The sequence below is a fragment of the Typopeltis vanoorti genome, chromosome 13, assembly GCF_054136105.1.
Source record: "Typopeltis vanoorti isolate ZY-2024b chromosome 13, IOZ_Tvanoo_1.0, whole genome shotgun sequence".
NCBI lineage: Eukaryota > Metazoa > Arthropoda > Arachnida > Uropygi > Thelyphonidae > Typopeltis > Typopeltis vanoorti.
This window is the reverse complement of record NC_143561.1, coordinates 24297522-24311941: the sequence shown is the minus strand read 5'-3', so window position 1 is coordinate 24311941 and position 14420 is coordinate 24297522. Positions and strand designations below refer to the sequence as shown.

The 14420-nt window shown below is 36.2% G+C and overlaps 1 protein-coding gene across 3 annotated transcripts in view; it reads right to left on the bottom strand.

Moving 5' to 3' along the window:
• The window catches only part of LOC150099993 (ATP-dependent translocase ABCB1-like), a 370123-nt gene that overhangs the window by 47517 nt on the left and 308186 nt on the right, over nt 1-14420 (bottom strand). For all 3 annotated transcript variants that reach the window (XM_090402525.1, XM_090402527.1, XM_090402526.1), the window contains exons 21-22: nt 5085-5185; nt 4614-4754 (exon numbers count right to left, since the gene is read on the bottom strand). In XM_090402525.1, the coding sequence (XP_090258651.1) occupies nt 4614-4754; nt 5085-5185 (242 nt within the window). The remainder of the gene's footprint in view (nt 1-4613; nt 4755-5084; nt 5186-14420) is intronic.

Sequence of the window (14420 nt, the reverse complement as noted above, 5' to 3'; positions counted from 1 at the left end):
AGTGTTCCTATAACAGGTATAATGCAGGAATAAATGAATCTGTTGAAAGAATCCTAGAGACACAACCAGTCGGAGAGCTTTGTAACATACAGATATATTAGGCAGTATGAATTCACAACAGTAGACTATGCATACAGGATTAACTATACTATCAGAGCATTAATTAGGTTGATACGAAGCCAAATTATTTGGTACTGACAAAAATAAGCTTACACTTGATACTTTCTTTCACCCACTATCCATATAAGTTTTCTTCCCTCACTTAATTCTGGAAGTAATGCAATTAAAGAACAAATAATACCACCTACATTACAAATTGACAATTGTGATATTAATACACAAGACGGAAATTCTTACAGATCTAAAATATTAAAACCAAAACAAGCTAATGTCAAAATATCCGGTTCATAATCATTTCTCAATTCAGTCTTTTTTAAAAACAAAAAACAGGTTTTTTTTTCTTTCTGGTATGAATAATTTATCCTAATTTAAACAGCAATGATTCTTCTATGTCCAGGTGGCTGTTGACTGCCATGTTTTCAGCATCATACTTGTTTTACATTTGTGTTGTACTGTATTGTTATTGATATAATGTATAATATTATATATAACCTCCCCAAAGTAAAAAAGAATGCTGGAAATAAAACTGGAATACTGGAAAGAAGCATGTCTTACTCATCATCATCGAATTCCTGACATGTACCCTTAAGGGGTGTACAGGATATGATAGTACTACATTAAAAATTTACATCATTACTAACTTCCTATCTACAATTTTCCTCCAAATCAGTCTGTTACTTGTCAAGACTCCAACATTATCAGATCTTATATTTCTAGAAATACAATTTTATTAATACAGACCAGTATTTTACAATAAACATTTATTAAAACCTACCAGTTTTGCCAGCAAACTGTCTGGCTTTTTCAAGGCATAATGGACACTACCAGTTTCGTCAGACAGTTTGCTGGCGAAACTGGTAGGTTTTAATAAATGTTTATTGTAAAATACTGGTCTGTATTAATAAAATTGTATTTCTATTATAAAAACGACCAAAAATGTATACTTTAATCTTATATTTCTATCGTCTCAGGCACTTTGTACCGTATCAATCCACCTATATCTTTGTCTTCCTCTGGGTCGTTTTCCTGCCAACCTGGCAGAGAACACTTGTTTTGCTAATCTTTCCTCGTCCATTCTGTTTAAGTGACCATACGACCTGAGATTAGCTCTGCTAACGCATTCGTGGATGCTGACAATGTCAAGTTCTTTCCTAATATCCTCATTTTTAATATGATATTGCCATCTGTTCGTGCATCTAATCTTTCTCAGGACTCTCATATCTGCAGTCTCCAGTCTTTGGCCAAGTGTTTTACTTCTGAGCCAGCTCTCAGATCCATAAGTTAAAACTGGTTTGAACACTGTCTTGTATACAGCTAATTTTGTGTTACGACTAATTTCTCTCTTATTCCATGTGAATTTATTCAATTGACTGCCTACCATACCAGCTTTGTTTGATTCTGTTGTCTATTTCTACATTTAATTTACCAGCTTCACTAAAAATCGTGCCTAAGTAGCTGAAATGTTTTACTTGTTCTATAAGTTTTTCATTCACAATACAGTTGATATTTTCAATGTTTCTGCCTTTTTAATGCTGACCTTCATACCATATCTATTACAACAGTTATTCAATTTAGTCAGGGAATCTTGCAAACTTGTAGCGGATTTATTTAGAAGTATAACATCGTCCGCATAAAGCAAAGAGCTGACATTAACATCTCCAATTCTGATATCATGTTTAATACCACTTTCCTTCATAATGTGATCCATATAGATAATGAACAACAGAGGGGATAATGTACATCCTTGTCTCACACCAGATTTAACATTAAACGATCTTCCTGTACTTTCTTCAATTATAACTGCTGACTTACAACTCAAATAAAATAAGTATTGCTTGATATAATGCCCCATTGACATCATATAACTGTAATGTATTGAATAGCTTCTCTCTTGTCACCTTGTCATATACCTTTTCCAGATCGACAAAACTTAAATACAGATCTTTGTTATATTCCCATGCTTTATCAACTATTTGTCGTAAAGTGAAGATCTGATCCTGGCAGCCTCTATTTGGTCTGAATCCAGCTTGTTCTTCACCAAGCTTTTCTTCCACAATTCTTCTCAACTGTTTCTCAAGTATACTTGCATAGATCTTGCCAGGAACACTCAGTAGGGAAATATCTCTGTAATTCTCACATTCAGTTTTATTTCCCTTTTTATATATGGGTACTATTAGAGCTCTACTCCAATCATCGGGAATTTGTCCCTCTGTCCAGGCTTTCTGAACTATGCAGTGCAGCCACCGTAAGACTCTTATACCACCATACTTCAGCATTTCTGGTCGAATATCATCTACTCCTGCTGCCTTTCCACATTTCAAGCCTTTGATGGCTTTTTCTACTTCAAGTATGGATATGTATTCCTGACTGCATGCCTGGTCAGTGTTTTTTACCACTGTGCTATCACTGCTTGTTTCATTTAGAAGTTTTTCAAAGTAATTACTCCATACTTGAAGGATATCTTTTTCTCCTGTTTTCATGTCACCTTTATCATCTCTAACTTCTTTTACAGCACTCTTTCCTCCATTTCTAAGCTTCTTCAACAACCTCTGGAATAACTTACCACCTTCTTGATATTTATTTTCTATGTTCTTGCCAAAGTCCTCCCAAGACTTTTGTTTAGCTAGTTTTACACAGTGTTTAGCTTTCTTACATTTGTCTCTGTATTCTCTAAGAGCAAAAGCTGACTTATTTGACAGGAACTTTTGGTATGCTTTCTTCTTTTCCTTCACTGCCTCTTTAACTTCCTGTCTCCACCATGGAGTTCTTATTGTTCTATCCTTGCAGACAACCTCACCACATGCCTCTCTGGCTGAATCAATCAGGATTTTCTTCAAGGCTTGCCACTAAATCTCCAATGTTTGGAGATTTAGTGGCAATTTGTTCTTCAATAATCTTTGTGTATTTAAGTCTACAGTTCACATCTGAGAGCTGCTCAACTTTTATTCGCTTTAAAACTTTCTTACATGTCATTCTTTTCAATATGAAATTCAATTTTATCCTGCTCAAGACTAAATAGTGATCACTTCCAATTTCAAATCCTCTGTACACTCTAGTGTCCTGCACCAGGGAGAAAACATCACTATCAATAATAATATAGTCAATGTGACTTTTCTTATTCCATGCCTCTTCTCTCCATGTGAATTTGTGCACATTTTTATGTTGGAACATGGTGTTAGTAATAACCAGTCCATGTCCTGAGCAGAAATCCAACAGCTATTTGCTATTATTATTAGCTTTGCTCTTTTCTCCAAATTTTCCCAAAATATTTTTGTATGTCTGACAATCATTTCCTACTCTGCTATTTAGGTCCCCAACAAGGACCAACTTTTCCTTTTTCATTATGTCAGTTACTTTTTCTTAAGCCTCAAAAAATTCCTCCACTTCTACCTTAGTAGAACCTTCTGTGGGACCATACGCACAAATAAGTGTCATCATCCAATTCCCCATTCTGATATTTGCCCACATCACTCTACTTGAGACTGCCTGCCATTCAAGAAGATTAGCCTAGTATTTTGTGTTGAATACTATGGCTACTGCTTCTTTTCATTGATGGTCGTTGCCTGAATATAACATTTTGTATTTATTGCTCAGAAAGATCTAACCAGTTTTTTGTCTTTTTTGTTTCAGTCACCCCTATTATATCGATCTGCTCTTACTTATAGTTATAAAACTCATTTTATTATTCCCCTCAAAGAAAGTGATATTTGAAACAGTACTGAACACTAAACCAATTATATGGCTACGCATGTAGCAAAAATATAGAATTTTATTCAAAAACTCCAGTATATATTCATCCAATAATAACATTGTCAGGGAGAAAGATCAGTAACTAAATTCAAACATGAATCATAAGAATAAATCATGTTTGCACATGCTTACTAGCTGATGTTAGTAAGCATGTGCACATGCTTACTAGCTTCCCAAAAACTTGGAGATTGACATGCAGTCAGACTGGTTAAGGTTTGAATGATTGTGTAACATTTCACATGTTTCAAGGAAAAGATCATTGAATTTGAACTTGCTGAAATGAAGAATCTTTGTCTGTTTCCAAAGAGCTCTGTGCCTACTGTCAATAGTATGCAAAGCAAGCTGGACTTGTCAATTCCAAAAATGCAATATAGTCTTGATGTTCTTGAATTCTAATCAAAGCAGCACTACTTTGTCCAAAGTAGCAAAGACTTCATATGATTTTTGTTTGGAATGTAGTTATTGATCTTTCTCCTTGATGATATCCATATAAGTATCTTTATATATGCCTAGTCCACATGTTCCATTAAAACAAATGACTGCTGTGTATTAACAAGATGAACTACTCTGAAGAATAAAATTATTATTATTTTATAAATCTGAGGTCACTAAGTCTTTAATAAATATTTTATAAACTCAAATATTATACACTATAAAGATCACAATCTCATTTTATAAATGAACTTCAATATTCATATAACTGTGCAAACCACTAAGGCAAAGTTAAGTATGTTTATACCCACTTGAAAAGGTTTGCAAATGTTATTTCCTTCTTTGAAATCAAATAACTGCCATAAAACATAGCTGCAGCATAAGCAAAAGGTGGAACACTTTGTGCAAAACCAAATGTTAAACCTCGAATATGAGATTTCTTTTTTGAAAATCTGAAAATTTCAAAAGAAAGAAACACTATTATACATGCATTTTAAATTTAACAAAGATAATTAGCTAAAGAGAAAACACTTTCAGAATACTTTAGGGAGCATATTCAAAAAAAGGAAGCAGTTACTGATGAGTATATTAGAATCCTTTACTAATTGTCTGCAAGTACTTATTCCCCCCCCCCTCCAAAAAAAAAAACAAATAAATAAAATAAAAATATAAGAAATCACTTCCTTCTGCCAGCGTCACATATTATCGATAACTGTATTCCAACATACTATTTCTTATGACAGATTTTAAAATTACTGTTGTAATATTAAATTGTTTCTTACTTCTGCGGTCCAGCTTGAGCTGCTACATAATTTGTATAGAAAGTTATTTCTTGGTGAAGAGATGCTACAGTTCGAATGTTTTCAATGGCTTCCACTGCTACCTACAAAACCAAAACACATTTCATTCAATGACTGCTGCAAGAAATTTAAAAATTATACCAGCAAAACTGAAAAATAGCAAGACTTATATATATAAAATGGAAAATTTCTGACTCAACTGATTATCTGTAAATTACAAGATATATTATACATATACTATTTATAGAGTTGATTCTTTATTTTCAAATTGACTATAGGTATACCCCACTGTATGATGTCTTGCTATTTATCAAAATGTGAACTAATGTCATTAATTGATTTATGACATTAGTTCACATTTTGATATTTGCAGTCAAGTATTTGCTTGGTATTTGCAGTCAAGTGCACTAATGACTTTATGAACATATGAACAACCAACCATATGATCCAGCAGGATTTAGAAAAGGTTTTTCAACTATTGATCATCTACAAATTATTGAAAAATATCAAGAACATAATAAGCTTCTATGCATAGCATTCATAGACTTCCAGAAAGTATTTGACTTGATAGAACACAAGCAGCTGTTCCTGGGACTCCAAAATCAAGATAGAGAAAATAAATAAGCAGAACATTAAAAAATATTTATAATAGTAGAACAGCAGAAATCAAACTCAAGACAACAGGACCATCCTTCAATTTAGGAAGAGGAGTTAGACAGGGAAACCCAATAGATATTCACTTCATTGTTGAAAATGTTATTTAGAGAACTGAACTGGGATAATAAAGGCCTGTGTAGCTAAGTGGAAATAGCGCTTGCACCCTCTGCAGCAGGCCGCACAAAGATAAGACACAGATCAAGTCTAGTCGCCAAACGAAGGAAGTCTTTCATCGACCAGTTCCGCAGTTAGTTGATCTATGTCTCAGGTTTTTTCTCCTGGAAACTCAGGTTTTTCATCCCATGAACTCAAGAAAATCAAACATAGAACCCACATTATTTCAGACAGTAACATATCTTGTTAGGATGTTAGGATTGGGTACCAAGAGATAACAGCACCTGTTTGCCGGTCTCTTCATCAGTGGCTGCCTATAATTAGTGATAGACATGGGTCAGCTATTTCCGATTGGCTACCAGTGAAGATTGAACTGCCCACTCAGTCTCCAAAAGCTAGATAGGGTTTAAAGGCCTTGCCTACTCCCTATAAAGGAATAAAAGGTCTTAGTTATTATTATATTATAACTGGGATAATTATGGTTTAAACATGTTAGGCAAAAATTTAATCAATCTTCGATTTGCCGATGACAATTCTCCGACAACAGCTCAGAACTGAAAACAATGATTAGAGATCTAAGTAATGAAAGTAAAGTATATGGATTAAACAAACTACACAGAAATTTCAATAACAGAATAATAAGTTATGAAGATTTTAAATATTTTTAAAATCTAAAAATTTATTATCTGGCCCAAATTTAAATTTGGGCCATAATTTAAAAACAAGATGGAAAAAGAAACAGATGCCAGAATCACCAATGCTTGGAGGAGCTATTGGAGTTTAAAAGAGTGGATGAAGGGAGACCTACCAATCAGCCTAAAATGCAAACTTCATAATATGATCATACTACCAATTCTAACCTATGGATCACAATCATGGTCACTAACAACTAAACAAGTGACTAAGCTAAGAACATACCAAAGAGCAATGGTATGAAGTATGTTTCAAAAGGATAGAAAAAATAAGAGCCCTAGAAATAAGACAGAAAACAAAAGTCGCTGACATCATAAGAACAGTAAAATCCCTAAAATGGAAATGAGCAGGATGCTTGATGAGAAAACAAGATGATACATGGGATAAACTCACCACTTACTGGATACCTAGAGAGAGGAAAGAGAAATAGAGGTAGACAGAAGACCAGATGGAGAGATGAACTTATTCTAACAGCAGGACCAACCTGGTTGAGAACAACCCAAAAAGTAGAATGGAATAACATGGGAGAAGGCCTTTCCTAATGATGCTGAAAGAGATATTTCACATGGGCATCCTAGTTATCTTCATTCTGAGTTTGTCAATGCTATGCTTTCAAGATTTCTCCAATTTGTGATTTTAATTTAGTTGTTTTTAATATATAGCAATTAACATTCAGATAACATTCTTACATACTACACTTACTAATAGGAATTTATCAATGAAGTAGGTAATAAAAAAAGAGCATCTTTTTTGAAGCAATGCAGCAGCAACTTACCTGAAAGATGGAGATGTGACATAACTGAGACATTAGTCAGAAGGGCTTAACAGATAGATATAGGATAAATATCACACTAGTGGTGGGACAGTAACAAGTGATTGATGCAATATAAATATAATAGTCTTGTGAGTAAGAGAGTGAACCTCCAGCTAAACCCTAAGTCAAAGTCTACTTAGTAAAAAAGTAAATTCTTTACAAATCTACTAGATTTTTTACCAATCTACCCAAAGTAGATGGCGAGTATGCCGATGGTGAATGCGTTCAAGGCATGAAAATACCTGTTACACATGTAGAATAAGATCTCGATAAATTCTTAAGACTTTGTAGAAGGGCTAGAATGATACTAAAATTATCCGTTATACACGTTAGTTTTAAGCACTCATTTTTTATACAGAAAACTTTCTTAATAAGAAGCAAGTATCCAAGGATGGCAGGGTGGCTTTGTTTGGAGATTCAATTAGAGGTGTGTGGTGAATAAGAAGGTACACATCTGATGCTTTGCATGAAAGCAAGGAATGAGCATCAGAATTAGTGGCAGTGGGCACAAATGACTTTGATGGTGAGACAAGGAATGTAGAAAGGAATCTGAAAAAGTTGTAGCCGGAGGCAAAGGATAATAGTATCACTGGGAATGTGGTTAGTACGAGGGTGGACCAAAAAGTTCTCGGCCTAACAATAAAAAAACGAATTTATAATTTCAAAATTATTTTTATTTTTCAATATAATCACCATTAAGACTAATACATTTATTCTAGCAATGCTCCAGTGGCATTATCCCGTCCATGTAGTGATTCTCACTAAGATCGGCAAAATACTCCCCCCCCCCCCCCACTACAGCCGCAATCATCTCTTGATTCAAAGAAAAACGTAGACTAGTGATGAAGAGTTTTAGTTTTGAGAAGAGATAGAAGTCGGAGGGAGCCAAATCTGGGGAATAGGGTGGATGTTCCAACAATTCATAGTGCAGATCACTTAATTTTCCCATTGCCAAAACAGGCAATGTTTTTGTGGCAGGTGCATCGTCATGATAAAAGATGCTTTTTTTCTTCTGCAAACCAGGTGTTTTCTCATGGATTTTTTTGTCTAGTCTGGTTAAAAGATTGGAATAACATTCCCCAGTTATTGTTTTACCCTTTTCAAGATAATTATAAACAAGATGCCTTTAGCATCTCAAAACACCGATGCCATAACACTTTCTGCTGATGGAACCGACTTTGTCTTCTTTGGTGCTGAATAACTGCCATCTGTCCACTGTTTTGACTGCTGTTTGGATTCTGGTGTGTAATGGTAAAATTAATTTTCATGCGAGTGAGTTTTTGATCTGCTGTGAGCAAGCGTGGCAACCATCTTGTGCAAAGCTTTTTCATATGCAATTCATCATGCAAAATATATCCTACAGCAATTTCATGCACTTTGACTAGATGGTTATCCAATACCATATTCAGTGCACTTGAACTTATTGTTTAATCTGAGTCTTGGGTCTGGTTTAGTCTCAAAGGGGTGGAAAGAGGAGAAAATAGTTACACTGCATAAAGGAGGATCCAAGACTACTGTTGCAAATTACCGATCAGCATATCAGGAGTCATTGTCAAGGTCTTGGAGAAAGAAGTCAAGGGTAAAATAAAGGAATGGATTGATGAAAACGAGATACTGTATGGGGGACAGCATGGTTTTGTGAAAGGTAGATCATGCCTCAGTAACTGAGGGGGTGAAAAGATTAGCAGCAGTATATCACATTGGTGGAACTGTACTCCAGGAGATTGATGAGGTCAATGATTTGGGAGTGTTGGTGGATAGGGAGTTGAAGTTTAGGGGATATATTGCAAAAGTGGCTAAATCAGCTCATCAAATCACTTGGATGCTGAAGAATACTTTGACAAGCAGAGATAAGCAAGTTATTGTTCCTCTGTATCGAGACTTGATAAGATTCCATCTTGATTACTGTGCCCAGATCTAGTCACCTAGGTTTCTTCTTGATGGGGAGGAGGTTGAGAGGATCCAGAAGCCAATGACCAAGATGATAGCAGTTCTATAGAATGAACCTTATGAAAACAGGTTGAAGATTTGTGGGTTGCAGAAATTGGTTGATAGGTAGAAAATGGGAGATATGATTGAGACATTGAAATTGCTGAAGGATTTCTATAGGATTAATTCAGAGGATATTTTTGAGAACAGGACTGGTGGTGGGAGGACTAGGGGACATCCATGGAAGCTGGGCAAGAGTGTGATTAGTAAGGGAGTTAGAGCTGGGTTTTTTTACTTTTATAGTAGTGAATGAGTGGAATAAGTGGCCAGAGTCTGTTGTGGGTGCTATGACAGTGAATGAGTTCATATGAATGTTGAATAGTTGTGATGGACATGATGTTTAAGGCCTCCCTAGATGAGTCTAAGGACTCCTTGGAGTTGCCCATAATAATAATAATAATATTGTTTCGTGCACTTGATCAATGATTTCTGGTGTTGTTACACTTTTTGGATGTCCTTCACGTGGATCATCTTCAAGGCTGATACAGCCACGTTTCAAACTCAGCAGCATATTTCTTAATTATAACAAATTTAGTTTAATACTTTATCCAAATGTAAGCAAACAAAGTTTGAGCCTGAAGTATCTTCAGGACTGACTTTGTTTGCTTATACTTGGATAAAGGATTAAACTAAATTTGTTATAGTCTAACAAAGTGAAAAAAAACTTCCAATATTATTATTATTATGGATAACTCCAAGGAGTCGACAGCCTCATCGAGGGAGGCCCTAACATCATGTCAAGAACAACTACTTGACATTCACACAATATCTATCATACCTCGCCTTGAACTCATTCACAGTCATGGCACCAACAGACTCTGGCAGCTTATTCCACTCATTCACCACTCTCCAAGTAAAAACCTAGCTTTAACACACTTTCTAACCACACTCTTGCCCAGATTCCATGTATGGCCCCTAGTCCTCCCACTACCAGTCCTATTCTCAAAAATATCTTCTGAATTAATCTTATAGAAACCCTTCAGTAATTTGAATGTCTCAATCATATCACCCCTTTTCTGCCTATCAACCAATTTCTGCAACCCACAAATCTTCAACCTGTTCTCAAAACGTTCATTTCATAGACCTGCTATCATCTTGGTCACTCGTCTCTGGATCCTTTCTCCACCTCCTCCCCATCAAGAAGAAACCCTACCACCCATATCTGGGCACAGTAGTCTAGATGGGGTCTTATCAAGGCTCGATACAGAGGAACAATAACCTGTTTGTCTCCACTTGTTAAACTATTTTTCAGCAACCAAGTGATTTGATGAGCTGATTTGGCCACTTTTGCGATGTGCCCCGTAAACTTCAACTCCCTATCCACCAACACTCCCAAATCCCTGGCCTCGTCAATCTCCTGGAGTACGGTTCCACCAATGTGATATACTGCTGCTGATCTGTTCATCCCAAAATGCATAACCTTACACTTTGCCACATTAAATTGACATCCATTCTTTTTACCCCAGTCCTCCAAACTGTCCAAATCATCTTGCAAAATTTTGAAATCCTGTGCACTCACTATTGCTCTACCCAACTTTGCATCATCAGCAAACAAATGAACACTTCCTCTCAAATCTTTTCCTATATCGTTATTGAACAAATTGAAAAGTACTGGTCCAAGAACAGAACCCTACAGCACACTACTATTCACAGGCCATCTTTTGGACTCTACTCCTGAATAAACCACTCTCTGATATCTCTCTATCAACCACCCTCCTATCCATCTCACGAACCCTATATCCATCCCCATATGCTGCACTTTACTGATTAGAATTCCCTGTGGTATCCTGTCAAAGGCCTTGGCAAGGTCCAGTAGAATCACTGTAAACCCATTACCCTTATCCAGTTCAGCCGTCACCGTGTTATAAAACGTGAGCAAGTTAATGAGGTATGATCTACCCTTCACAAAACCATGCTGCCCCCTATACAGTATACCATTTTCATCTATCCAATCCTGTATTTTTCTCTTGAATAAGTTCTCCAAGACCTTGACAACAATTCCTGATATGCTGATCGGTTGGTAATTTATAACAGCAGTCTTGGAACCTCCTTCATGAAGTGGAACTATTTTCTCCTCTTTCCACCCCCTTGAGACTAACCCAGATCTGAAACTCAAATTAAAGAAAATGGTCAAGGGCATTTACAATTCTTTAGCCACTTGACGTACGACATGAGCTGGTATACCATCCAATCCCACAGATGTATTGACATTGAGGTTTTGTAATAGACTATTCACCTACACTTCATTCACCACAATTACCGTATAAGCTATTGGTTCATTCATTTCTGCAATATCATCACCTGGATGAGATACTCTTGCAAAAGTGCTCGCTGTAATTCAACTATATCAACAGATTCAGTTACCTCCCTACCATTGGCATTCTTCAAAATCATTCTGCAATATACATTTTTTCTTTTACTTGCCGCATATCGAAAAAACTGTTTGGGATTCTCTTTAGCCTGCATGGCTAATGTTCTTTCATAATCCGCTTTTGCTTTTCTTACCATGCTCGTTACCCTTCTGGCCTGTACTTTATACCGTTCATGTGCCTGCCGGTCACTTTCTCTTTAAATTCCCTCCATAGTTGTTTCTTTTTTTGTAGCTCAAGTTTAACCCCTACCTGATTTATTATTCGGACTCTAGGTATGCAGTCAGCCATTGCCTCATGCAAACACTTCTTAACCACCTCCCATGCACTATCAACATTCAGCCATTGCAGTTTTACATGCCATGGTACTGAACCAATCAAACTCCTAAGCTTGTCAAATTTACCAACCCGATAATTCCACATGTACCCCATCTGAATTGTAAATTCCACACCTTTAGCCACCTCCCAAGTCAAGACCCTATGATCACTCTCACCAATTGGTAACAACGTGGTCATATTCATTACAGCTAAATTCTCAGATGCAATTACTAGGTCAAGCACTCTCTGAACCCTAGTATTTTCCATTACATGCTGTCGCAGATAGTTATCCCTTAATAACCGCATAAAATACAATTCCTTCCTCCCATGTGTCCTCTCCTCCTTCCAATCAATGTTACCATAGTTGAAATCTCCCATAATAATTATGCTCCTTCCACTCATTTCTTCTATTTGCTTATGCATACTATCTCCACCATCTATTCCATCACCTGGTCTATAGCAGCACTCAACTATATATTTTGTTCTGCTAGTTTCAATCTCACACCAACTAGCCTCAAATGTGCTCTTTTCTCTATCCTGCAGTTCTACTTCTATTCTCCTTGGCTGTAGCTCATCTGCTATCATCAATAACACACCTCCCCCCATTTTATTCTTCCAATCACTCCTGAACACACCATACCCCTCACATCCTATCCCACTAGCTATATCATCTTCTGTCAGCCATGTTTCACTAATGCCAATAACCTGTGGCCTTAAAGTGCCAACCAAGGCCAAAAATTCTTCCTTCTTGTTCCTAATACTTCTGACATTAGTATACATGAATTTCAGAAGCCCATTTGAATGTTCATTCAACACCTTTTCAAGTCTCCATACACCAAATCCATTCAAATGTAAACCATCCATTTATATAAATCCTTTCGTCCATCGAACTCACTGCACACATTCACAAATTCTACACCACTCCTCCTGCATAATCCGCACATAAATTCATTAGCAATTTTGGCCCTCCTCCTATATTCTTCATTGTCATACTGCAGCAACAGACTCACCATCCTAACTCTCTCACCCTTCTCTTTTGCTACCTGAAGCAATTCCTTCAAATCCTCTCGCATAGCCATTTTGTCTCCTTTCAAATCATTTGTTCCTGCTACTATTATCAATTCTTTCACCCTCTGCTTTTGCATTCTAACTGACTCGCTTACACCCTTAATGTTCGCACCAGGTTGGTACGATTTTGTTAAACTCTCATCTATCACACCTCTTACTAACGAATCTCCGTACAACACTCGCTCTTTCATTTTGTTTACACTCACTATCATACTCTTATTTTTTTTATCATACTTTTGCTGTTTATTATTTGGTACACTCAGTAAACATTTTTGCCAATGCACCAGCTGCCGATTTGCCCTGTGTATCACTCCGCGTAACCGTGCGATCTCACTCATTGCATCTGTCTCATTATTTTTATTATCCGTTAATTCATTCATTCGTTCTGTATGTTTACCTTCATTCTCACTTTTATTCACGCCACTCTCACAGCTATCTGGTACTACCTCGAAAATATCACTATTCATACCTCACATATCACTATTTCCTACATTCTCACTTTCAACAATGATATCACTCTCATGACCTGAAACACTCTTTAAATCCTCACACTCCTTACACTTTCTGCACACATTCACTCCACTATTGTTGTCTAACCAGACTCCAACCGCTCTCCTCAAAGCATACATTTCACAAACCGTACACTGAATAAAATCTTTAAATAAAAATTTTTAGACAAAGATGGCGACCTGGACACCATTGTATTCCTCCTATCGACGCCATGTGCACAACTAATCGTATCTATCAAATTACTAATTGAAACAACTCAGAAAACATACAAAAATCACCCAGACATGCTAAGATACGAAAAGTAAATAATACTACGTAAGATTCAAGCAAATTTACCAATTATTACTTAAAATAATACTTATCTGTTCAGGAGCTCTCTACAAACACTATACACCATGTAGCCATCTAGTGGCTAATCCCCATATTTCTTATATTATATTTCTTAATTGTCAAAAATAAAGGAGAAGAATGTCCATAAACTTTTATGAACTTCGAATGAATTTCTTTTGGCATTAAATCTTCTTTTACGAAGAATTTTAAAACCACACGATACTCAATTTTATCCATTTCAAGGAATATAGACAACACTTTTGCTTCAGACAGCTGTATAAAACAAAATACTTGATAAAATGACTTGCAATTTCATATGGATGCTTATGACAGATGTACCAACTTAGGGAAAAAACCTTGCCAATAATGTTGCGATCTATGGTCGAGGCCAAGAATGTTTCAGACCACCTTCGTATGTTGTCCTATGTGAATAAGAACTGAGAAGAAGAGCAATGA